Source organism: Citrus sinensis, chromosome 9, assembly GCF_022201045.2.
Source record: "Citrus sinensis cultivar Valencia sweet orange chromosome 9, DVS_A1.0, whole genome shotgun sequence".
Classification (NCBI taxonomy): domain Eukaryota; kingdom Viridiplantae; phylum Streptophyta; class Magnoliopsida; order Sapindales; family Rutaceae; genus Citrus; species Citrus sinensis.
In genome coordinates, this window is record NC_068564.1 from 24,861,528 (window position 1) to 24,887,816 (window position 26,289).

At 35.3% G+C, this 26,289-nt stretch overlaps 1 protein-coding gene and 1 long non-coding RNA gene across 20 annotated transcripts in view; one reads left to right on the plus strand and one right to left on the minus strand.

Annotated features, from left to right (window-relative positions):
* Window positions 1–26,289, plus strand: part of LOC102616779 (G-type lectin S-receptor-like serine/threonine-protein kinase SD1-1) — a 135,733-nt gene that overhangs the window by 59,740 nt on the left and 49,704 nt on the right. For 2 of the 19 annotated variants that reach the window (XM_052433628.1, XM_052433600.1), the window contains 3 exons: window positions 13,078–13,199; window positions 13,282–13,432; window positions 13,515–14,163. The exons of 2 other annotated variants lie outside the window; for them this stretch is intronic. In XM_052433628.1, the coding sequence (XP_052289588.1) occupies window positions 13,078–13,199; window positions 13,282–13,432; window positions 13,515–13,820 (579 nt within the window). In that variant the 3' untranslated portion in view covers window positions 13,821–14,163. Of the gene's footprint in view, window positions 1–1,072; window positions 2,382–2,611; window positions 2,729–3,060; window positions 3,198–3,264; window positions 3,476–3,625; window positions 3,864–3,938; window positions 4,090–4,208; window positions 4,684–12,961; window positions 13,200–13,281; window positions 13,433–13,514; window positions 14,164–17,746; window positions 19,463–19,701; window positions 19,819–20,299; window positions 20,437–20,508; window positions 20,720–20,829; window positions 21,068–21,150; window positions 21,302–21,383; window positions 21,980–26,289 lie in introns of those variants that run through there. 15 more of the 19 variants (XM_052433605.1, XM_052433606.1, XM_052433622.1 and 12 more) reach the window with 14 other exon arrangements.
* LOC127899746 (uncharacterized) lies at window positions 6,894–9,307 on the minus strand. The gene is made up of 2 exons (XR_008051704.1): window positions 9,017–9,307; window positions 6,894–7,261 (listed from the first exon to the last, which is right to left on the minus strand). It is a non-coding gene; the product is annotated as an uncharacterized LOC127899746 (long non-coding RNA).

A 26,289-nucleotide genomic window follows, 5' to 3' on the forward strand; every position in this document is an offset into this window, starting at 1 on the left:
AATTTGGTATGATTGAGTTTGGGAAACACGTTTATCTCAATTGTCTCAAAACTACTATTTGGTTACTAAATTGGATTGATTATGGCTTTCTAAACTTTAAAGAAGCTTAATCTAGTGATTGATCAGAGGACTTTTGGTTTCTGTTTTTAAGCCGGGATGGTCTCAACTGCTGGAAGCAGAACATGGAGGCACCCAATTTAGATGATACATACAGCGCAATGTGCACCTTAAAAAATCGTCTTTAGCCTAAAAAGTTTGTAATTGGAGATGAATAATATATAGAAATATATACATTTTTGCCTCATCAGCAATCTCATGTTTCTGCTTCAATTCACAGATATCTCATAAAGAACACTGTTGTCTGCAAAGAACAACTTTATGACAGGAAACTTCTTGTGAAAGTAATGGTAGAATTTGGTAGCAGCAAGAAATGCCAACTGCCAAACATTTGGAGAGCCCTCTGATGGAATTGAAGACTGCAGAATTTTCTGGACTCCACATCTCTGAAAGTGGCAAAAGGTTACATGTAACTGATGGGGCATTAAGAGTTGATTGTGCAAAACCCCGTACCCTGCACTCTAGGACATTGTTGATGTGTAATTTACCTGTGATTGAAGAAATCTTGGTGAGTGAAATCAACCTGCGAAACTTTACAGTAAATACTCTTTGATTTTATGCTCTAGGTTTGAATTTATATCTCAACAGCACATCATTGCTTCACTACAAACGACAAAATGGAAGGTCAAATCCAGCATAATTCTCTCATGCATCTGAATAAAATTCCAATCCAGACCTATTTGTAACGCAGCTGGACTGACCTTTAAAATCCAAGATCACTAATATTGGTTGCCAAGATTTTATTATCACATCAAATGGGACAGGTTTAGTCGTGTAGAATCTTGTCTTCATAACCTCATAGAAATTGAATTTTCAACTACCAGTCACTGTTGTTCAAGTTTCCACCACTTGCAACACTAAATAATTGCGTTCTCGCAAGGGAATTTGAGTCCAGAAGCATTGACTTCTAGTTCAATGCCGTTAAAGATGGATCATTAGTCATAGTATTAGCATCTATATAGTTTGTTAGAGAGAGATCTAAGTTTATACACGAATGGGTGTACTTTTATTTTTGTTCGTCTGTTGTAATTTACTATTTTTCTTGCCTGATTCCTCTTTTGGATCTGATACCATTACTTCATCTCAGTCTCTTAGTGATGGTAGGACCTTAGTTTCAAAAGATGGAAGCTTCGAGCTTGGTTTCTTCAGTCCTGGTAGTTCCAAGAATCGTTACATTGGAATTTGGTACAAAAGCATCCCAGTTAAAACTGTTGTTTGGGTAGCAAACCGACTCAACCCCATCAATGACTCTTCTGGATTGTTAATTATAAACAAGAGGGGCAATCTTATTTTAAAAAGCCAGAGCATGAGGGTAGTTTGGTCAGCAAGCTTGAGCAAAGAAGTGCAGCAGACTCCAGTGGTATTACAGCTACTAGATTCAGGAAATCTTGTCCTCAGAGGTGAACAAGAGGGTGATTCTGGAACTTATTTCTGGCAAAGCTTTGATTATCCTTCTGATACATTGCTTCCAGGAATGAAGCTCGGATGGGATTTAAAGACTGGCTTTGAGCGACGTGTAATATCGTGGAAGAGCGCAGACGACCCGTCTCCTGGAGACTTTATTTGGGCAGTTGAACGACAAGATAATCCTGAGGTAGTCATGTGGAAGGGTTCAAGCAAGTTTTATACCACTGGCCCGTGGAATGGCCTTAGCTTCAGTGCCCCAACGACAAGGCCTAACCCAATTTTTAACTTCAGCTTTGTCGCTAATGAGGATGAGCTGTGCTACACATTCAGCATCAAAGATAAAGCAGTTGTCTCAAGGATTGTCATGAACCAAACCACCTATTTAGGTCAAAGATTCACATGGAGTAATAACACTCAAACTTGGGACTTGTATTCAAAAGCGCCAAGAGATGAATGTGACACTTATGGTCTTTGTGGTGCCTATGGTGTTTGCATTATCAGCAAATCGCCCGTATGCCAATGTTTAAAAGGTTTTAAAACTAAATCAGGCGGGTACATGGACTGGCATGAAGGGTGTGTGCGTAGTAAGGCATTAAACTACTCTAGACAAGATGGTTTTATCAAATTTACTGAGCTGAAATTGCCAGATGCTAATTTCTCTCGGGTGAGCAAAAGTGTGAATCTCAAGGAATGCAGGGAGAAGTGCTTAGAAAACTCTTCATGTATGGCGTACACAAATTCAGATATCAGAGGAGGCGGCAGTGGCTGTGCCATGTGGTTTGGCGATCTGATTGACATGAGAAGCTTTCCAGATGGTGGGCAGGACTTCTATATTCGAATGTCTGCTTCAGAGCTAGGTATTTGCTGACCTCTTTATGTTACTCCATAATGAGAATTTAGAAGTGCCACTCCAGTTAGATTACATGTTCCCATTTTTTTTATTGTGTGATTTGTTCACGAGTTCAGATATTGAGGTACTCCTATCTGCTTGAACAGTGAATTTTTGCTGCAACTTGAGTTTTTTTTTTTTTTTCTTTACCTTTATGATTATTGACGTACTTTACTATATCTGAATATGCCAATCAAGGAATGAAAGGCGAGCCTACGACAAAGATAGTGGTGCTAGTCATTTCTGCCGTTGCTCTGTTGGCCGTGGTGCTTATATCTGGCTATTTGATCCACAAACGAAGGAGAAACATAGCAGGTAAAATAACTCCCTTTGCCTTCACATATTTATTGCCATTTGTTTGAACTTTTACGCAGCAGTTTTCATTCAACCAATGGTTCCGATAGTTTTCTTTGCTTTCTTCATTATGAGTTCTTCAATCAAATTCTTTACCAAGTAGATAGTATTGAAAGAGCATATCAATTAGACGGGGACTGTTAAATGAATGAACTTTAATAAATTTTGTGGAAAAGAAGAACCTTCGCATCAAGAACAAGAAAATGGAAGTTTCCATTTTAATTAAGTCCTGTATCTGGACTGCATATGTTTCTTTCGGTTAGTACTGTCCATTATTATTTCTGTGAAAACAGAAACTGATCAGGAAAACGAAGATCAAAACATTGACCTGGAGCTACCACTATTTGAATTAGCTACAATTTCTAATGCCACCAATAACTTTTCAATCAACAACAAGCTTGGAGAAGGTGGCTTTGGACCTGTATACAAGGTAAACAGAAACTTGCTTGTCAAAATTACTTATTTTACCTGGTAATTAAATTCACATGTCTTTCCAGGGCACACTTGTGGATGGGCAGGAAATTGCTGTGAAAAGGCTTTCAAAGATTTCTGATCAAGGATTGAAGGAGTTGAAGAATGAAGTTATACTATTCTCCAAATTACAGCACAGAAATCTTGTAAAGCTTCTTGGCTGCTGCATTCACGGAGAGGAGAAATTGTTGATTTATGAATTCATGCCGAACAAAAGCCTGGACTACTTCATATTTGGTCTGGATGCCTCTAAAACTTACAATTTTCAGCTAGCTAGTCCCTTGATTATAAACGTTTCTTATAATTTAGTGCAGATTTTTTTTTATAAAAAAAAAAGAGAGAATTCAAGCTGAAAATTGTACTAACCTTTGTTATGATACTCTCTAGATCAAACTAATAGTAAGCTATTGGATTGGTCCAAGCGTTTTCACATTATATGTGGAACTGCTAGGGGGCTTCTCTACCTTCATCAAGATTCTAGATTGAGGATTATACATCGAGATCTCAAAGCAAGTAATGTGTTACTTGATCATGATATGAACCCAAAAATTTCAGATTTTGGCTTGGCTAGAACTTGTGGTGGAGACAAGACAGAAGGAAACACAAACAGAGTGGTTGGAACATAGTATGTCTTGTTTTTTCATCTTTATTATTCATTTCCACTGATTAATAAAATTTAACTTTTTCTGATTCTTTGAAGTGGTTATATGGCACCGGAATATGCTAGTGATGGGCTATTCTCAACAAAATCCGATGTCTTCAGCTTTGGCATTTTGTTGCTAGAGATAGTAAGTGGAAAAAAAAATAGAGGATTTTATCATTCAGACCACAGCCTTAACCTTATTGGACATGTAAGTAAAATGCACACTCTTCTTAGAAAATGAATCAAGAATTATGTCACTTTAATTTTGACTTAAATTAGTTTAAACTGATAAATCATAAATGATGAAAAAGTTTTGATATCTTTTAGGCATGGAAGTTGTGGAACGAAGGCATGCCTTTACAACTGATCGATGCTTGTTATCAAGAATCATGCAATCGCGCTGAAGTGATACGATGTGTCCACATTAGCTTATTGTGTGTGCAACAGCATCCCGACGACAGGCCAAGCATGCCATCAGTGATCTTGATGTTGGGCAGTGAGATTGTATTGCCTCAGCCAAAGCAACCTGGTTTCTTGGCGAACAAGAAATCAACAGAACCAGATTCTTCATCAAGCATGCTTGAATCATCTTCTACTAACACAATTACGATCTCAGAGTTGGAGGGTCGATAGAGAAGCTATTAGTGAAACGTCTTATGAGACACTTTCTGAAACTTAAAGAGTACATTTTCAGTAATATTTCAAACTTGGAATGATTTATTCACAGTTTTAACGCTCTTGTGAATCTAGTACCAACGATTAATTTTACTAGTCGGATTACAACTTAATAATTTTGTTACAACTTATCTATCCTGGAGTGGATCCTAATCCATATTTTTTAGTCTAATTTATCTGGAGGAAGATGAATAACCTTATTAAAAGATGTCATATCAATAAATATTAATAAATCTTTAAATTATTTTGTCTTTCATTATGTTAACAAATTGTTAAATTTTCTAACTGACATCCCATGACGCCGACATAATTTGTGATCATCAATTAAATTTTTTGCATCTAATAATTGGTAACACACTAATCTTTCAATGGATGCTGATAAAGCCATTAAGGGGCCATCATCACCTTTGAGAGTTCGAAGAAAATCTCAGCCTTTTTGGGTTTGCAAGACTTGAGTGATGATGATCTCAAGTGTATGTTGAAAGAAGGTGACTTTGATTGTGATAGAGCTCTTAAGCAGATGGAGTTTTGTGTCTTGATGCTTAAATTGAGTCCTGAGGTGATGATGCTTCAAGGTTATTGGTTGAAGAAGCTCTAGAACAAGAGTTCAGTGGTTGTCATGGATTTTCGGCCTTTTATTTATTTATTTGTTTGTTCGTTTTATTGATGTTTCAAGATTTTTTTTTAATGAAATAAATTTTCTTATGCAGAAGGAAATGAGAAATATAGATAACCATTTGGAATATCTATTTACTTGTTTTATGGCATATACTAAGAATGTAGATATGAATTTGGCTTGATAACTTAGCAACAGCTACAAAAGTTTTTGTCAATTTGGTCCGATTGCCATCCAATTTAAGAGAGTTGGGGATCAAGTCTTGCTCAGTTGTCTCAAGACTTTACTATTTGGTTACCAAATTTAATCAATCATGGCTCTCCAAACTTTGAATAGCCTAACGTAGCGATTGATCAGAGGACTTGGGTTTCTCGGTTTAAGCCTGGATGTTCTCAAGTGGTGGAAGCCCAACATGCGGGCTCCCAAATTAGATGATCTATCTATACAGCCCCATATGCTTAAAAAATCAATCTTTTGCCTAAAATTTTTTGTAATTGGTGCCTCATCAGCAATCTATGTTTCTGCTCCAAGTTACTGATATCTCATAGAGAACATTGTTGTCTGGAAAACTGTGGCAAAAGCTTGACACTGGAGCTGGAGGTGAGTTTTACTTGAGATACATTGTCTAATCAAGCAATGAGTTGTTGTAAACCTTGATGACAGGCTAAAGAAATATTAAAATGCAAAAACTTTACCGTAGGAAAGTTCTTGTAAAAGTGACGGTCCCCTCTGGTAGCTATTAGAAATTTCAAATGTCCAAATCTTTTGAGGGCCCTGTGATGGAATCGGCTTCAAGACCTGCTGAATTTTCTGGATTCCAAGGGTATGTTTGGGATTGCTTTTGGCTTTAAAATTTTTGGGTTGATTCATAATTTTGGGTTAGATTTTGTGTAAAGATATATATATATATATATATTTTGCCCCTGTGACATCATCATGACATCTGTATTTGACTAGTCGTTCTAACCAAAAAAATAATAAAAATTAAACTACAACAAAAACACTTTAATAATTTATGTAGTGGTTTGTGTTACTTCATCATAGTTGAAGACTTGAAGTAGTGAGATAATAAATAAATAAATAATAGCTCCAAAAAAAAAAAATTAAATAATGTATTGCGTGTTCAAACCGCCTTCAGTATAACATTTGGCCCCAAAACTAATAAAACTAATAGAAATTGTAAAGAATAAATAATAGCATAACATTTAGCCCCTACCGTTTGTAGGCTGTTCTGTTGACTGTTTGTTGGCCGATGAAAAGACAAGGATACCCCTCGCGCTCAAATCAAGAACCGAATTTACTATTTCGACTGCTGTAATCTGCTTTAGCGCCAAAGGGTAGAGTACTTGCCAAATGACAAAACGCCATTGACAAAACAATGACATTACTGAATCATTAAAAAATAATAATAATAAATTAAATACAACTCTATTCCTCTTATGACCATAAATTGTTACATTTGTAAGCAAAAAATAAACAAATAGATAGATGAAAAAAAAAAAAAAACACATTTCCCATTTCTTTCACTTGCTTCTCAAGCCATACACACTCTTTCATCAATTAATCACAGCTCAACTTTTAATTGAATTTCAAACATTGGAATCAAACCATGGATTCACAAAGGTCAAAATAGGGGAGTGTTTGGAATTGAGATGATGTAGCTTCTAAGTTATAGTTGTTGTGGAAAAAAAACTGTAACTATAAAACAAAAGTTAGTAATATATAGTAAATGTGAATTTTAAATAATAATTTTGATAAAATTATTAAAAATATAATAAATTTTCCATTATACAAGTGAAAAATCATATTAATATAGCTCTCAAGCTACTGCTCTAAAGTGTTTGGTTTACAGCAACTAGTGTTTACCAAACACTTTAGAGCTGTAGCTGTCCAACCTCAATCCCAAACGCACCATATATCAAGCAAATCAACAACAATTTTATGCACCATGTTGAAAGTTTTCTCATCTAGGACTGGCAAGCACCAGAATGGCTGGATCATCAACAACAATTTATGAGCCACTGTGTCTCGGTTTCACTGAATTGCTGGATGATTAGCTTGGTCTTGAAGCTGAAATTTTCACCTAGAACTGAGAAAATAGTTAAATGAAATAATATGACATACAATAAAGTCAACAAAATAAAAGGACAAATAAACTTATTTAGTAATGTCGCAATTATATTTATTGCCATGCTATCACTTTCATTGCAGACATCATCACCATAATACTAGCAGTCTAGCACTAATAGTCAGAATAATAATAATAATAGTAGTAGCACAATTTTTGAAATTTCTGTAGAGTAAGATCTAAAGATGCCAAAAATATCATATGAAAAAAAAAAAGGTCCAAGAATTCAAGGAAAGAAAACTCATTAACAAAGAACCTAACTTTTTAATCATGTTTAATAAACTAAGTTCTTATGATTTTCCATTATTAAGACAATTGGTTTCTGCTTTCTAATGTTTCAAAGCATACCAAGAAATATTAACAATTACCAAATCAGTAAGCAGCACAATTACTTGATAAGACTTTTGACTTGTCTAACCCAAAATTGTACCCAATTCTACACTCTACTATGAAGCTTATGAAGCCGAACTTACTTTGACCAAACAACACTATTAGCTCAGTTAAAGGAAACCACAACTGAACAAAGATCAGATGAAATAACTAAATTGAAAAAAGTTCATAAAACTAAAAATAACTTATATTAGTCTATTAAAGACATACAAAACAGGAAGATAAATAAACATAGGTCTATTTTCTTGACACTGCCAAGTTTTGGTTTCAAAATCACCATATTGCAATAATAAATTGTTGTGATTCCTAAGATACAATATGTAGCAGCTTATATGCTGGCAATCATAGTCAAAGAAGATGGTTGTCAAACGTCCTCGCAAATCAAGAAGCTAATAAAGACCAGGTCGCACAACATTACCATATATCAGTTCTTTGATATAAAGATATTGAATGTTATACACTTCTAATCCCAAGTCCTGAAACATAAAACAAAAGTTCACTTCACACATTCATAAAGCTAAAGTACTAGAGAAATGGAGAATAGGCATGGATATGGGTCAATAAACTATTAAGCTAATTAATGCACACGACGGCATCTGTTAGAACTAGTTAAATAGCCCTTACCAGAGAACTAGCAGAAGCATCCAATTTCCTAAAAGGAGATAACTTACAACATAAACATTTTGATAGGCAGCGATACACATAAAATAGCATCACTTACCATTAAGCAATATGCTAGTATTAACTTACGAGATAACAACTGATGATTGATTCAGTTGCACTTACATATGCCTAAAGTTTTAACTTTCAAATTGATTGCTGCTTGCTCCTTTATCTAGAAACATATTTGACGGTGATTAATCCTGACCTCTACCATGCCATTCAATTTTCATATTCTCATAATCATAAATTCACTTTTAGGAATATCAACTCCACTATTAAGAGCCCAAACTTGATCAAACAGAACTATTAGCTCATAACTTCATCAATTGGATAAATAAAGTCACAATAACAATGCCAGCAGCTGCTTCAACACATCATCAACAAACCCATTTTCATTTAATCAACAAAAATCCCCGACAGCATTTTCAACACATCAACAAACCCATTTTCATTTTAATTGATAAAACAACGCCAGCAGCAGAGCAACTTCATCAAAACATCAACAAACCCATTTTCATTTTAATCCACAAACAACACCAGCAACAGAACATATTCTTCGACACATTAACAAACCCATTTTCATTTTTAAATAACAAAACAAAATAATGCCCAATCACTGATTTCCAACATGCAAAGAGTTTTTTTTTTTTTTCAAAGACTAACCTTCTACGCTATTGAGCGACGGTCGCCTCTAGCCCCGACCGCAGGCGGCACTCAGTCGACGCCGTCACCCTTGATTATCACCTTACGGTTGATTTCTTTATCTTCAAAGCATTTAGAGGTGGATATGTTTTTGTGTTTCGGTTAGATGAAGGAGAATTGTTTTTGTGATGAATAGATTTGATGAAAGAGAAGAAACACTCTCAAATCTGCTGGATATATTATGTAGCGATAGATGCATTGGATAATAACTTGTAGCCTCAGCATTTTATTTTTTAAAATTTAATTTTTGGAATATAAATGTGTACTACGATTCTACGAATTTACCCTCATCCATTAACGATAAATGAAACGGTATACAGACTGTAGGGGAGGAAAGTGAAGATACATTGATAATTTCTATCAAGTGGAAATACGCTAAACCTTAGGGGATACAACTGCAAATTACCCTTTTTCATGGTACCTCATAATTAGTGGAAAACAAAACAAATATACAAAAACAGATAAACTTCAAATCATTTTCCCGTGATACTCAATAATATAATTCAACTGCCTCAAGCTCTGACATTAACAATCCTTCAGGAGTATCATTTTGATGCACCTTGCTAAATTACATAAAATATATCATTCAACGAATCACTAGGAAACCACTTGTTAGTTGTGATGTATGTAACCTAACCACACCCCATTTTAACGTACTTTCGTCTGCAATGTAAGATAGAAAGATTCCAATAAAAAATTTGATTCTTGTCCGAACATAACTACGATGTGCACAAAGTCTGTGTTGCTACAAGAACGATTTTAATGGAGGACAAATTATTTTTCTTACATTTACATTATCTTCGGTGGGACTCCACTTGTAATCGAAGATTTTGTTCTGTGTCTCATTTACCAGGTGTTTAGGTTGCCATTTTCTGTTTTCTTTCTCAAAAACTTATTTTCTAACCATTGATTTGGTTACCTTATGAACCGACGGTTTCCCTTTTCTTTATATATATATATATAGGTTGCTGTCGTGGTCAAATGAAAGATCGTGTAATATTGCTTTGCCTCCAAGATTTTATTATAATAATCCTGTTCATATGTTCATAGAAGTTTCAGGTACAGGTCATCGTTTTTCAAGGTCCCATCACTTCACAACATTGAATAATTACTTCTAAAGGAAATTTGAGCCTATGCAGGCAGAACAAGCCAACTTCGGCTGCAGGTATTGGCCTGAAGGTCAGCATAAACTAATTTAAATAAGCCAAGATAGATCATTAATTAGGGTGTTTATATGTATTTAACTTGTGAGCGAGATCTAAATCTAAATAGTAGAAACCAATGGATGCACTTTCGCTCTTGTTAACCTGTTGCAAGTTACTGCTTATCTTTTCTGAATTCTCATTTGCATCAGATGTCCTTACTTCGTCTCAGTCTCTTAGTGATGGAAACACCTTAATATCAAAAGGTGGAAGCTTTGAGCTTGGTTTCTTCAGTCCCGGTAGTTCCAAGAATCGTTATGTGGGAATTTTGTACAAAAGTATACCAGTTAAAACAGTTGTTTGGGTTGCAAACCGCCTCAAACCCATCAAGGACTCTTCTGGCTTGTTAATGATAAACAGGACAGGCAATCCTGTTTTAACAAGCCCGAGCATGGGCATAGTTTGGTCAGCGAGCTTGAGCAAAGAGGTGAGTTCTCCTCTGGTATTACAGCTACTGGATTCAGGAAATCTTATCCTCAGAGGTGAACAAGATGGTGATTCTGAAAATTATTTTTGGCAAAGCTTTGATTATCCTTCTGATACATTGCTACCAGGAATGAAGGTCGGATGGGATTTAAAGACAGGTCTTGAGCGGCGCTTGACATCATGGAAGAGCTCAAATGACCCGTCTCCTGGAGACCTTATTTTGAAAATTGAACGACAAGGATATCCCTATCTAGTGATGTGGAAGGGATCAACAAAGTTCTATAGGACCGGCCCATGGAATGGCGTTACATTCAGTGCTTCATCACTAAAGCCTAACTCAATCTTTAACGTCAGCTTTGTATTTAATGAGGATGAGCTCTACTACACATTCAACCTCATAGATAAAGCTGTTTTCTCAAGGACTGTTGTGAACCAAACACTCTCTTTACGTCAACGATTCGTGTGGAGTAAAGCAACTCAAAGTTGGGAGCTGTATTCAAATTTGCCAAGAGATCAGTGTGACACCTACAATCTCTGTGGTGCCTACGGCATTTGCAGCATTAGCAAATCGCCTATTTGCCAATGTTTAATAGGTTTCAAACCTAAATCAGAGGGTTATGTGGAACGGTCTCAAGGGTGCGTACGTACTAAGCCGTTAAACTACTCTCGACGTGATGGTTTTGTCAAATTTAATGATCTGAAATTGCCAGATTCTACTTCCTCTTGGGTTAGCAAAAGTATGAATCTCAATGAATGCCTGGAGAAATGCTCAGACAACTCTTCTTGTATGGCATACACAAATTCAGATATCAGAGGAGAAGGCAGTGGCTGTGCCATGTGGTTTGGTGATCTGATTGACATCAGATACTTCCAAGATGGTGGGCAGGACTTGTATATTCGAATGTCTGCTTCAGAGCTAGGTATCCGTATACTTCTTTATGTCATTCCATTATGAGAACTTAGGAGTACCACTCCAGTTAGACTAGTTCCACATTTTTATTGTGCAATTTAGTATTGAGTTCTGATTGAGAAGCTCCTTTCGCATAAAGCAGTTTCTGGGTATAGCTTCTATGCATGGAATTTTCCTGCTATTTGAATCCTTTTTTCTTAGCTATATGATTATTGACTTGCTTTGCTATATCTGAATACGCTGATCAAGAAGCGAAAGGTGAGCCTACGACAAAGATAGTGGTGATAGTCATTTCTAGTGCTGCTCTGCTAGCAGTGCTGCTTATAGCTGGCTACTTGATTCGCAAACGCAGGAGAAATATAGCAGGTATAATAGCACTCCATTTTCCTTCACAAATTTATAGCCATTTGCTTGCATTTTTATGATAGCCGTTTCCTTTCAATCAATATTTATATGAGTCCAATTTTTCTGTATCAAATCTTCAATAAAATCTTTCACCAAGTAGAATAAGTTTTTATATGCAGCAATAACTGTACGTTTGTTTCAAGATGAAGAGTTAACATTGCATATCATTTAGATCAGGGGCAAGGTAATTAAACTTGTAAATTTTTGGTTGGAATAGCAGTTTTACATACTTGCATTTAGTGTTATATTAATACACGCTTCTTTTTCACCTATGGTTCTCTATTTACTTGCACTTTCATATTGACTGGAAAATAGCTTTAATACAAATTTACAGATAAAGAACCTTCTCATCAAGAAGATGAAAATTGTAGTGATTTTGTCCAGTATACGTACTGCATATGAGCTTTCAGCTAATATTGTCCAATATTTCAGAGAAAACAGAAAACGATCAGATTCAAAACATAGACCTGGAGCTACCATTGTTTGAGTTAGCTACAATTGTTAGTGCCACCAATAACTTTTCAATCAACAAGAAGCTTGGACAAGGTGGCTTTGGACCCGTTTACAAGGTAAACTTGAAACTTGCTAGTCAAAAATACTTATTTTAATTGGTAACTAAATTCACATATATGTCTTGCCAGGGCAAGCTAGTGGATGGACAGGAAATTGCTGTGAAGAGGCTTTCGAAGATTTCTGAGCAAGGATTGAAGGAGTTGAAGAATGAGGTTATACTGTTTTCCAAATTACAGCACAGAAATCTCGTAAAGCTTCTTGGCTGCTGCATTCAAGGAGAGGAGAAATTGTTGATTTATGAATTCATGCCGAACAAAAGCCTGGACTCTTTCATTTTTGGTCTGGATCCCTCTAAACCTTAAAATATTCGGCTAGCTTGTGCCTTGATTATAGACGTTTCTTATGTATTTTCAGAAAATTTTGCACTAACCTTAGTGTGGTAATTTGTAGATCAAGAAAGATGTATGATATTGGATTGGTCCAAGCGTTTCCACATTATTTGTGGGACTGCTAGGGGCCTTCTGTACCTTCATCAAGATTCTAGATTGAGGATTATACATCGAGACCTCAAAGCAAGTAATGTGCTACTCGATCAAGATATGAACCCAAAAATTTCAGATTTTGGTTTGGCTAGAGCTTTTGGTGGAGACGAGACAGAAGGAAACACAAACAGAGTGGTTGGAACATAGTAAGTACTTTTTGTCATGTGATCTTTACAATTCACTTGCCTTGATTAATGAAAATTAATTTATAATTTTGATCCTCTGAAGTGGTTATATGGCACCGGAATACGCTAGTGATGGGCAATTCTCAGTAAAATCCGATGTCTTCAGCTTTGGAATTTTATTGCTGGAGATAGTAAGTGGAAAGAAAAATAGAGGATTTTATCATTCCGACAACAACCTTAACCTTATAGGACATGTAAGTAAAATGCATACGATATTTTCTTACATAGTTTGGACTAATATATTATAGATGATAAAAGAGTTTTGATATGTTGTAGGCATGGAAGTTGTGGAACGAAGGCATGCCTTCACAATTAATCGATTCGTGTTTTCAAGACTCATTCAATCTTGCTGAAGTGATACGATGCATCCACATCGGTTTGTTATGCGTGCAACAGCATCCAGAGGACAGGCCAAGCATGCCCTCAGTGATTTTGATGTTGGGCAGCGAGACTGTGTTGCCTCAGCCAAAGCAACCCGGTTACTTGGCGGACAGGAAATCTACCAGACGAGATTATTCATCGATCATGCCTGAATCATGTTCAACTAATACAATTACGGTCTCTGGGTTGGAGGGTCGGTAGAGAATCTATTTGTGGTATCATGCCTCAGTCTACATTATCAAGTGTAAAAGCAGTAATATGTCAACCAAATGGAAAGTTAAGATAAATGATTGGATAAAAAATGATGAGGATCATCCAATGAATGCATGTTGTGGATCTAAAAGTTCACAGGATAGGCCAATTTTGCAGCTGACTACTTAGCTAAAAATGCGGATTTCATGTTTATCAAGAACCTCCTGTAGGTCTTGATCCTTGGCTTTGTTATGATATGTATGGGACAATGATTCCTGTGTCGTAACTTGACTAAGCCTTTTTTTAGTTAAAAAAAAAAAAAATAGAATGTAGACTAATGTTCATATAGAAATTGTAAATTAGAGGTACTATGAGCAGTGTTGAGAATGTGATTATAGCTCAAGAAATTATTCGTTCGATGAGGAAGAAGACAGGCAAGATAGGGCATATGGTGATTGAGGTGGATTTGGAAAAAGCTTACGACAGGCTCCGCTGGGACTTCATCCATGAAACTCTTTCGAAGGTGGGCTTACCTGCACAATTTATTCGTCTTATAATGGATTGCATCACCTCCCCCACAATGCAATTATTATGGAATGGAGAGTTAACCGACTCTTTCACTCCTTCGAGAGGGATTCGTCAAGGGGACCCCTTATCACCCTATATTTTTGTGTTATGTGTAGAACGCCTGAGTCATGGGATTAATAGTGAAGTCAAAAAAGGGCGTTGGTGGCCTGTTCGTTTGAATGGAAATGGAGTCCTCTTCACTCATTTGTTCTTTACGGATGATCTCATACTACTTTCACCAAGCCCAAGTTATTTATGAGGTGCTTGATTTTTTCTGTCTCGCATCTGGTGAAAAAGTCAGCAAAGAAAAAACCAATATTTATTTCTCTTAAAATGTTAGAGTTGATGATAGGCGTGAGATTGTTTCTGAGCTTGGTTTTTATGTGACTGATAACCTAGGCAATTATGTTGGTGTTCCCCTTTTACATAATAGAGTTAACAAACACACCTAAAAGGGTGTCCTTGATAAAGTCCAACAGCGCCTCACTGGATGGAATACCCTTCATCTTTTTTTGGTTGGCAGAGTCACACTTGTGCAGTCAGTTATTCAATCCATTCTGATTTACACAATGCAGACTTCAAGCTCCATACTTTATGACCAAATCGATCAGTGTTGTCGTCATTTTATTTGGAGCGGAAATGCTGAGATGAAGAAGATGAGTATGGTTAAATGGGCCACTGTGTGCAAGCCTAGGACTTGGGGAGGCTTGGGTCTTAAAAGAATTGATGATATGAACAAGGCTTTGCTCATTAAAATCGGTTGGAGCCTAATCACCTCATCAGACAGCATGTGGGTCAAGGTTTTACGGTCGAAATATGGCATTGAAGATCAGGTAGTGCCACAATCTTTGAATACCAAGTTTGGTTCCTATATATGGAAAGCTATTGGAATTATTTGGAATAAAGTTTTTCAGGGGATAAGATAGAACCTTGGGGACGGTAGAAAAGTTAACTTTTGGTGGGACTGCGGGGCTCTTGAGGACAAGCCTTCGATTTTTTATGTTCAGCAACCCCTTTCGGTGGAGTTAATCAATAGCACGGTTTCAGAGTGTGTTAATGGCGATGGTTCTTGGAACTGGGGACTTTTTGCTAATTTGCTCCCAAATAATGTGATCCTTCGTATTGCAGCTATTAAACCCCCTCTAAATAGTGGTGGCAGGGATGAGATTAGATGGGCACATTCTAAAACAGGGCTTTTCATAGTCAAATCAGCTTATCTTTCTTTAATTCAACAATAATCCGCTCTTGATGATCCTGGTTGGAAGATTATTTGGAAGTGGCAAGGTCAACAAAGAATTAAAATGTTTTTGTGGCTTGCTATCCAAAATAAGCTAAAGACTAAAGCAGAACTTGCTAGATGCCACATTCCAATAAATTCAAATTGTGATATACGTGGTTACCACCTGGAGGATACCCTTCATGTGTTAAAGGGACTATTAGATGGCAACTAGAATTTGGAGATCTTTATTACCCAATGAGAACACGATCGGTTTCTTTTCTCTTAATCTTCAAGATTGGATTCTCTGCAACCTTAGAAATACTTGGAATTTTAATGTTAATAATGACTGGCCATGTACTTTTGGTGTGATGATTTGGCAATTATGGAATTGGAGAAATAAGGTGATTTTCTCTAATTCTACAAGTTGCTGTCGAAGTATTATCCATGATGTCTCTATTCGCGTTGCGGAAATTCAGCGTGTTTACTTGGCAATCAAACCAGCTGATGTTGCTCAAATTGAAAAGCGGATTAGCTGGAGTCCCCCTGCATCACCTGCGTTCAAACTCAATATGGATGGATCTTGCAAGAGCTCTGAAATGGCGGGAGCTTGGACTTGATCAGAGACGCTCAGGGTCGGTGGTGTGGTGGTTTCCGTATGAATATAGGGATGTGTTCTATCACTCTTGCTGAACTTTGGGGCTTATATCAAGGCTTACTTCTCGCTTGGAGAAATGGGATTAGAAATCTAGAAGTGGAAGTTGATAGCTTATGTGTAACCCAGCTTGTCTGGAATAAAAGGGTCGCTCCTAATGATTCTATTCCAATTCTGCATGCCATTAAAGAAATACTGACTCGTGATTGGAATGTTAGTCTCCACTGTGTATAGAGAGGCGAATCACTCTACTGACTTCCTTGCAAATTTGGCTACCTCTCTCCCCTTAGGTCTTTATGTGCAGGATTCACCCCCTGTTGGTTTAAATTACTGGTTGCTTCATGACATGTACGGGTTCTCTTACACTCGCTCTGTTCTTCCTTAGCCCTTGCTAAGTGCTCCTCCTGTACTAAAAAGAAATAATTACTATATATAATGAGGTTAACTTGTTTATATAACATAAGACAACAATTTGTTTCTCTTCAAGTAGACAGTTTTTAATATGAGAGAAACGGTGGGTCTATTGAGAGATTGTGTGTTATTGGGGTTTTGGTATGAGGAAAATATCAGAATGATTGCAATAATTTTTCACATAGTAGATTTTTCTCTTGTCATCCTTGGCGGCCAAGTTTTTTCTCCAACATAAAATTTTTCACGTAAATTCTTGTGTTGTGTGATTAGTTTTATTTTTGATCTATTTTTTATTTATTATTTGTTTGATATTTTTTCTTATAAGATCTTGAGTGGGATTAAAATTTCATAATAAGTGATATAAAAAAAAAGTTGTTCTACAAAGTAATAATGTCTGCATATAAAATTTCCTAATAGATTATATCTACTCCTGACTTGTGTTTAGTAATAGGACAGAATTAGATTACATTAATATTGTCTTAGGTTTGGGGATACATAGGACTGGACAAGATTTATATAATATTTAAAATTTACTAAAATAAAAGTAAATAAAAATTTAATAAATACTTAGATATTATTGTAAATTTCATTACAAAGTTTATAAATATTATTAGAGTGTATATTTTCTTATTTTCTTCCTTTAATTTAACAAATTTGGATATCTCTTATAGAAAAATTACTAATTAATTTTTGTCTTCATTCAAGATTGCCCCATAGATCGAACCAGCGTCAGTTAACAGACGCTATGGAAGCAGCTTTATTTGGAGGATATGCTGTACTTATGATTTAGCTCACGTCATTGACAAAGAATTTAGTGGTCCAAGTTTTTGCAGTAGAGTAACTAAATAGCAATGATGACCCAGTCAAGTCAATGTATAAATATTGAAATGACTATTAAGGCCTGAGAACCGACCTCAATTACCTCAAAGTTTTCAAAAAGAAATTGGACCACCAAAAAATTTCCCACTAATAACTACCGATTGCAACTTGTAGATCGCAATTTATAGACAGATTTATATTAAAAAAAAAAAGTGTTCCAAGTCCTCTCTGAGGTTCTCACTCGGTTCTACATGTAACGTAAGATAGAAAGATTCCAATCAAAATTTTGATTCTTGTTCAAACGTAACTACGATATCCACGAAGTCTGTGTTGCCACAAGAACCACTTTAATATATATCTACTGATGCATCGATGCATCTAATTGCTGTCGTGGTCAAATGAAAGATCGGGTAATATTGCCTACAAGATTTTATTATCATAATCTTCTTCATATGTTCATAGCGATCTTGAAGTTTCAGGTGCAAGTCATTGTTTTTCAAGGTCCCATCACTTTACAACATTATTTAACTACTTCGAAAGGGAATTTGAGCCTATGCAGGCGGAACAAGCCAAATTCGGCTACAGTCACTGACCTGAAGGTCAATATAACTTCCAATCTAAATAAGCATGGACCTCACTCCAAGATAGATCATTAATTAGGGTGTTTATATGTATTTAACTTGTGAGCGAGATCTAAATCTAAATAGTAGAAACCAATGGATGCACTTTCGCTCTTGTTAATCTGTTGCAAGTTACTGCTTATCTTTTCTGAATTCTCATTTGCATCAGATGTCCTTACTTCGTCTCAGTCTCTTAGTGATGGAAACACCTTAATATCAAAAGGTGGAAGCTTTGAGCTTGGTTTCTTCAGTCCCGGTAGTTCCAAGAATCGTTATGTGGGAATTTTGTACAAAAGTATACCAGTTAAAACAGTTGTTTGGGTTGCAAACCGCCTCAAACCCATCAAGGACTCTTCTGGCTTGTTAATGATAAACAGGACAGGCAATCCTGTTTTAACAAGCCCGAGCATGGGCATAGTTTGGTCAGCGAGCTTGAGCAAAGAGGTGAGTTCTCCTCTGGTATTACAGCTACTGGATTCAGGAAATCTTATCCTCAGAGGTGAACAAGATGGTGATTCTGAAAATTATTTTTGGCAAAGCTTTGATTATCCTTCTGATACATTGCTACCAGGAATGAAGGTCGGATGGGATTTAAAGACTGGTCTTGAGCGGCGCTTAACATCATGGAAGAGCTCAAATGACCCGTCTCCTGGAGACCTTATTTGGAAAATTGAACGACAAGGGAATCCTGAGCTAGTCATGTGGAAGGGATCAACAAAGTTCTATAGGACTGGCCCATGGAATGGCGTCACATTCAGTGCTTCATCAATAAAGCCTAACCCAATCTTTAACTCAAGCTTTGTCTCTAATGAGGATGAGCTCTACTACACATACATCCTCGTAGATAAAGCTGTTTTCTCAAGGACTCTCGTGAACCAAACACTCTCTTTACGTCAACGATTCGTGTGGAGTAAAGCAACTCAAAGTTGGGAGCTGTATACAAGTTTGCCAAGAGATCAGTGTGACACGTACAATCTCTGTGGTGCCTATGGCATTTGCAGCATTAGCAAATCGCCTGTTTGCCAATGTTTAAAAGGTTTCAAACCTAAATCAGAGGTTTATGTGGAACGGTCTCAAGGGTGCGTACGTACTAAGCCGTTAAACTACTCTCGACGTGATGGTTTTGTCAAATTTAATGATCTGAAATTGCCAGATTCTACTTCCTCTTGGGTCAGCAAAAGTATGAATCTCAATGAATGCCGGGAGAAATGCTTAGACAACTCTTCTTGTATGGCATACACAAATTCAGATATCAGAGGAGAAGGCAGTGGCTGTGCCATGTGGTTTGGTGATCTGATTGACATCAGATACTTCCAAGATGGTGGGCAGGACTTGTATATTCGAATGTCTGCGTCAGAGCTAGGTATCCGTATACTTATTTATGTCATTCCATTATGAGAACTTAGGAGTACCACTACAGTTAGACTAGTTCCACATTTTTATTGTGCAATTTAGTATTGAGTTCTGATTGAGAAGCTTCTTTCGCATAAAGCAGTTTCTGGGTATAGATTCTATGCATAGAATTTTGCTGCTATTTGAATCCTTTTTTCTTAGCTATATGATTATTGACTTGCTTTGCTATATCTGAATACGCTGATCAAGGAGCGAAAGGTGAGCCTACGACAAAGATAGTGGTGATAGTCATTTCTAGTGCTGCTCTGCTAGCTGTGGTGCTTATAGCTGGCTACTTGATTCGCAAACGCAGGAGAAATATAGCAGGTACAATAGCACTCCACTTTCCTTCACAAATTTATAGCCATTTGCTTGCATTTTTATGATAGCCGTTTCCTTTCAATCAATATTTATATGAGTTCAATTTTTCTGTATCAAATCTTCAATAAAATCTTTCACCAAGTAGAATAAGTTTTTATATGCAGCAATAACTGTACGTTTGTTTCAAGATGAAGAGTTAACAGTGCATATCATTTAGATCAGGGGCAAGGTAATTAAACTTGTAAATTTTTGGTTGGAATAGCAGGTTTACTTACTTGCATTTAGTGTTATATCATTACACGACTCTTTTTCACCTATGGTTCTCTATTTACTTGCACTTTCATATTGACTGGAAAATAGCTTTAATACAAATTTACAGATAAAGAACCTTCTCATCAGGAAGATGAAAATTGTAGTTACTAGTTAGTAGTTTGTCCAGTATACGTACTGCATATGCGCTTTCAGCTAATATTGTCCAATATTTCAGAGAAAACAGAAAACGATCAGATTCAAAACATAGACCTGGAGCTACCATTGTTTGAGTTAGCTACAATTGTTAGTGCCACCAATAACTTTTCAATCAACAAGAAGCTTGGACAAGGAGGCTTTGGACCCGTTTACAAGGTAAACTTGAAACTTGATAGTCAAAAATACTTATTTTACTTGGTAACTAAATTCACATATATGGCTTGGCAGGGCACGCTAGTGGATGGACAGGAAATTGCTGTGAAGAGGCTTTCGAAGATTTCTGAGCAAGGATTGAAAGAGTTAAAGAATGAAGTTATACTATTTTCCAAATTACAGCACAGAAATCTTGTAAAGCTTCTTGGCTGCTGCATTCAGGGAGAGGAGAAATTGTTGATTTATGAATTCATGACCAACAAAAGCCTGGACTCTTTCATTTTTGGTCTGGGTCCCTATAACCTTAAAATATTCGGCTAGCTTGTGCCTTGATTATAGACGTTTCTTATGTATTTTCAGAAAATTTTGTACTAACCTTAATGCGGTAATTTGTAGATCAAGAAAGATGTAAGATATTGGATTGGTCCAAGCGTTTCCACATTATTTGTGGGACTGCTAGAGGTGTTATGTACCTTCATCAAGATTCTAGATTGAGGATTATACATCGAGATCTCAAAGCAAGTAATGTGCTACTCGATCAAGATATGAACCCAAAAATTTCGGATTTTGGTTTGGCAAGAGCTTTTGGTGGAGACGAAACAGAAGGAAACACAAAAAGAGTGATTGGAACATAGTAAGTACTTCTTGTCATGTGATCTTTACAATTCACTTGTACTGATTAATGAAAATTAACTTATATATTTTAATCTTTTGAAGTGGTTATATGGCACCGGAATACGCTAGTGATGGACAATTCTCAGTAAAATCTGATGTCTTCAGCTTTGGAATTTTATTGCTGGAGATAATAAGTGGAAAGAAAAATAGAGGATTTTATCATTCCGACAACAACCTTAACCTTATAGGACATGTAAGTAAAATGCATACGACATTTTCTAACATAGTTTGAACTAATAAACTATAGATGATAAAAGAATTTTAATATGTTATAGGCATGGAAGTTGTGGAACGAAGGCATGCCTTCACAATTAATCGATCCGTGTATTCAAGGCTCATTCAATCTTGCTGAAGTGATACGATGCATCCACATCGGTTTGTTATGCGTGCAACAGCATCCAAAGGACAGGCCAAGCATGCCCTCAGTGATTTTGATGTTGGGCAGCGAGACTGTGTTGCCTCAGCCAAAGCAACCCGGTTACTTGGCGGACAGGAATTCTACCAGACTAGATTCTTCATCAAGCAGGCCTGAATCATCTTCAACTAATACAATTACGATCTCTGAGTTAGAGGGTCGGTAGAGAATCTATTGGTGGTATCAAGCCTTATTCTACATCGTCAAGTGCAAAAACAGTAATGTCTCAACCAAATGGAAAGTTCACATAAATGATTGGATAAAAAATTATGAGGATCCTCCAATGATTGCATGTTGTGGATCTAAATAGAATGTTGACTAATGTTTATATAGAAATTGTAAATTAGGGTACCGTGAGCAGTGTTGGATCCAAAAAAAAAAAACGATTAACCGAGAATTAAGTTAAATAAAAGCAAGACGTTATAATTTTTTTAATATCAAATATTTGCTAATCCATTTATGAGAATATCTTTGGTGCTTTTGGAGTATTTTTATCTATTCACTATTTATCATGTGTGTATATATGTCATCATGATTTGTAGAAGCGTACACATAACAAATAGTGAATGAAAAAGGAGAAGCTGTCTAAGAGCACCAAGATTTTTCCTACATTTTGAAAACCTTGTGCAATATACTCATTATCAATACTATTAAATACATCATTTTCTATATAAACAATAAAATTAATATTCATCCATTCATCTCTCATCGGATTTCAAAGTTGATTGTTCATGAACTTAATTGCGGAAAATGTTCTTTCTACTGTGGCTGTTAGAACCGGAAGAATTAAAGCTAAGTGTCACCAACGAATATATTAATTATGTAATTGATACGCTTTCATCTTTTTTAGTCTCAAAGTATTCTTTTAGCAAATCATTAATTCCCTTCATTCTTGCAAACCCGCCTACTTGTTCTTTTCCTAATATAACCCAATCCCTAATTTTCTTTTAAGAACAAGAAAGATAAAAATTTGTAATTGAAGGAGTGGATAATTATTATTTTTAATAAATTTGAATATATTTTTTGCAATAGAAAAATGGTTGTGGGTTATTATTATTCTTAAATAAAGTGTGAGTTTTATAATTCAAGTTAAAATTTAAATTTATCGGTTTATGAATGTATAGAGACTATTTTAATATATTGATGAAGGTTAATTAGAAACCTAAATAATTTTCTCTTTTATTTTTATTTTTATTTTTATTTTTTTTAGGTAGCTTGAGACTATTTTATTTTTATTTTTTTAATTTTAATATTTTCTCTCTCCTAAAGAAGTTGCTGTATCCTTGCTTGGTAAGATGCTCTGTTCAGGCTTGAATGTTGTTGGCTTGAATTGGCAACTGAACTCGAATCAATTCTCATGCATGGGTTGGGGAATTTGCTCAACTTATAATTGGTAGGTTTATGCCTTTGGGATCAAACCCATTTCGCCTCTCCAAGAATGAAGAATCTGCAAAATTAATTGGTATTATCATGTAGGCGCTGCTTATAATTAGTAGTCCTTGCATTGCCCTGAATTCAGGCATTGCTTGAGTAAAGTTGGGCTTGCTGATTCATTTTAGTGACATATAAAAACTTTTTTTTTTTTTAAATCAGAACCTGTTTGTCGAAATTCACAAATATTTTGTTCTTTAATTAATTTTTATTATATCAAACGGTAGGACTGCAGTGTAGGAATTTGTGGTGGAAAAGGTACCAATATTGACTCAATATGTCAAATTTCTAGAAAATTTTAACACCAAATGCCTTTTTTCCATTGTTGTGAGTATAAGTCAAATTTCTTGCAAATTTTCTATGGGTGTGACGATTTTTTTTTTTTTTTTTGAGTGCAAACGGCTCACCCTTCACATGTTCATAGAGATGTCGAATTCTCTATCTTCACCATGATTCTAGATTGAGGATTATACATAGAGATTTCAAAGTAAGTAATGTGTTACTTGATAATGAGATGAACCCAAAAATTTTAGATTTGTGTGAGATGGCATTGTTCACATTATTTTTTTAATTTCTTTAGTTAAAATAACAAAACTAAATAAAAATGTATAATATTTAATAAAACTAAAAATTCAAGTATGTTGCCGCCAGTGCTGATGAACTACTAGCGATATTCGACGGCGGCTACTGCATGACATCATGTTTTACGCTAAAATTTGGTATCATTAAAATTCTCATTGTCGGGGCTTCACAGTAGTGCCAAAACCTTGACTGTAGATCGATGGTGAATGAAAATTCTTTTGCCGATAATAGTTGACCATTGTATAGCCCTAATAATAATTATTCTAATGGTATCAAAATATAGTTCAAATGGTACTAAAGTAGGATGGTCAACGGTGAAAATTTTTTATTTTGATTATAAATTTTAAATTATTAATTGAATATAAATAATAATAGAATATAAATGAAACTTTGATTATTAATTTAATATAAATATTAAAATAGATATTATTATTTTAAATAATACAATGCAAGCTACATCAGACATCATATTGTATTACAGCTTAATACAATACAATATGTCAAACGCACGCACCCACAAAAAAAGTCAAAATCACAAGATATATTTGGTGGGCCTTACCTGCATTATCCTCAGTTTACTTTTTGTGTCAAATAAACAATAGGCCCGGGAGACTTGTTAGTTCATCATGCTACTGCTTTAAGTTTACATACAACTACATTGATCTTGGTAAAGAGGATAGTTTACTTTTTGCGTCAAATACTATTTTGGGATTAATTTTTTATAAAATTAGTCTATTCCACTGTCTTTAACAGCATCCAAACATACCCCAATGGTTAACTATGAGAAAATTTTAATAAAGACTTGCAATTTGTTTACTTGGAATTGGAATTGACAAAAATTGCAGTGAGCTGAAATCAGAACAGGCTGGAATTGATCACATGAGAAATAAGAATAAAAATAAGTTGTATACTTGAATCGAAATTAACAATATTCCAATTGATGTATTTACTTCTGTCTTGTAATCCAAATGGGTTATCACAAGTCATAAAAATGTCCTTAGTTCCACTCTTGCTGGACGTCATGATGATATACATTTCATCCATCTAGTAAGCGAATGAGTTATTACAAGTTAAAAAAAATGTCCTTACTTATAATTATGTATTTTTCTATGTAAAATAAATAGGCAAACACTTTTAAAGAAAACATTGGCATATTTATTATAATATTGAGTGTAATACAATGAGTTTATGAGTAAACTAGTTGTTGTTGTTATTTTATATTGATAATAACTACTATTAATATTATTATTATAGGGAAATTAAAGCCCTAACTTCCTATTAATTTAATTCCTTCTTATTGTCAGAAGGGGAACCAAAGTTCAAATACCAAGTTTTTGTTGTTAGCAGGACTCAAACCTACGTCCCTCAACTTTCTAAGTATAGGTTCTCCCATTAGATTACAAAGTCGGCTTGTGTTATTGTTACTACTAATACTATTATTATTATAATTGTTTATTTTCTTATTAGTATAATTAATATTATTAAGATTATTTAATTATGTAATAAGAATAAAATTAAAATTTCAAAAATTAAGGGATGGTAAAATAATTAGTTTAGAAAATGAAAATCGCAATCCCACCTTCCATAGAAATGAAATTCTCATTCCCACCTTCAAAATTTGGTGGGCCTCGCAAATTTCATTCACATTCTTTAATTTCAAATAAGCAAGCAAATAATAGAATCATTTCCATTTTTCCATTCTTGACTCTCATTCCAAGAAGTAAATGGTGCGTTTACCTCCCGGATTGAGAATGGGTTGGAATCAGAATGAGTTGGAATTGAAATGGAAAACAAGAATAAGAATAAATTGTTTACTTAATTGTTTGAATCGGAATCGAAATGGAATCGGAATAGGTTGTTTCAAATTACTAAAATACCCCTATTGCTTATAATGATAAAATAAATTAAGGATAATAATAATAATAAAACTAATAAAATATTATTGTTGTTGTTATTATTCTACATAATGAATTAAACAATTATAAAAAATAATAATTTATAATAATATATTAATTTTTTGTTAAAAAATAATCGTATTAACAATAATTAGAATATCATTTATTATTATTATTATTGATTAATTTTATTATCATAAATATAAAATTTGTATGGTCCAAAATCAACAAATGGCAACTTCTCCAGCAAATTGCCATCACAATAATAATAATAATAAATAATTTATTTTATTATTATTATTTTTTTCTCTTTTGTTTTTTATATTATTTTATCTCTCTTTTGTTTTTTTCTTCTTTTATCTTCTTCTTCGTCTCTTTTTTCTTTCTCTCTCTTCTGCAACTTCTTCGTTACTTCTCTCCATCGTCAATTTCATCTTCTTCATCAACAACATCATCATCACAATTAGATGATCAACATCATCAACATCATCAACAACAACATCATGAACATCATCATCAACCACATCAACAGAATCCGAGAGAAACCGATCAGCAACCGACGACGAATCGGACTGGTGAGCGACGTGAGAGAACCGGGCTGACGAATCCGAGAGAAACCGAGCAGAAGTGGTTGGTCGGTGACAAGCTGATGATTTCGGCCAGTGAGCTAACGGGAAAGAAGAAAACGAGTGATGAATCAGGCCAGTAAGATGATGAATCCGGCCAGAGAGTGAGGAATCCGTCCGGTGAGGCGGTGACTGATGCGCGAGAGAGAGGGAGTGCCGACGACGCGATGAAAGCAGGGGAGGGAGATGTGATGGAAGCTTCTGGTTTGTGCGAGAGAGAGAGTCTTTAGGT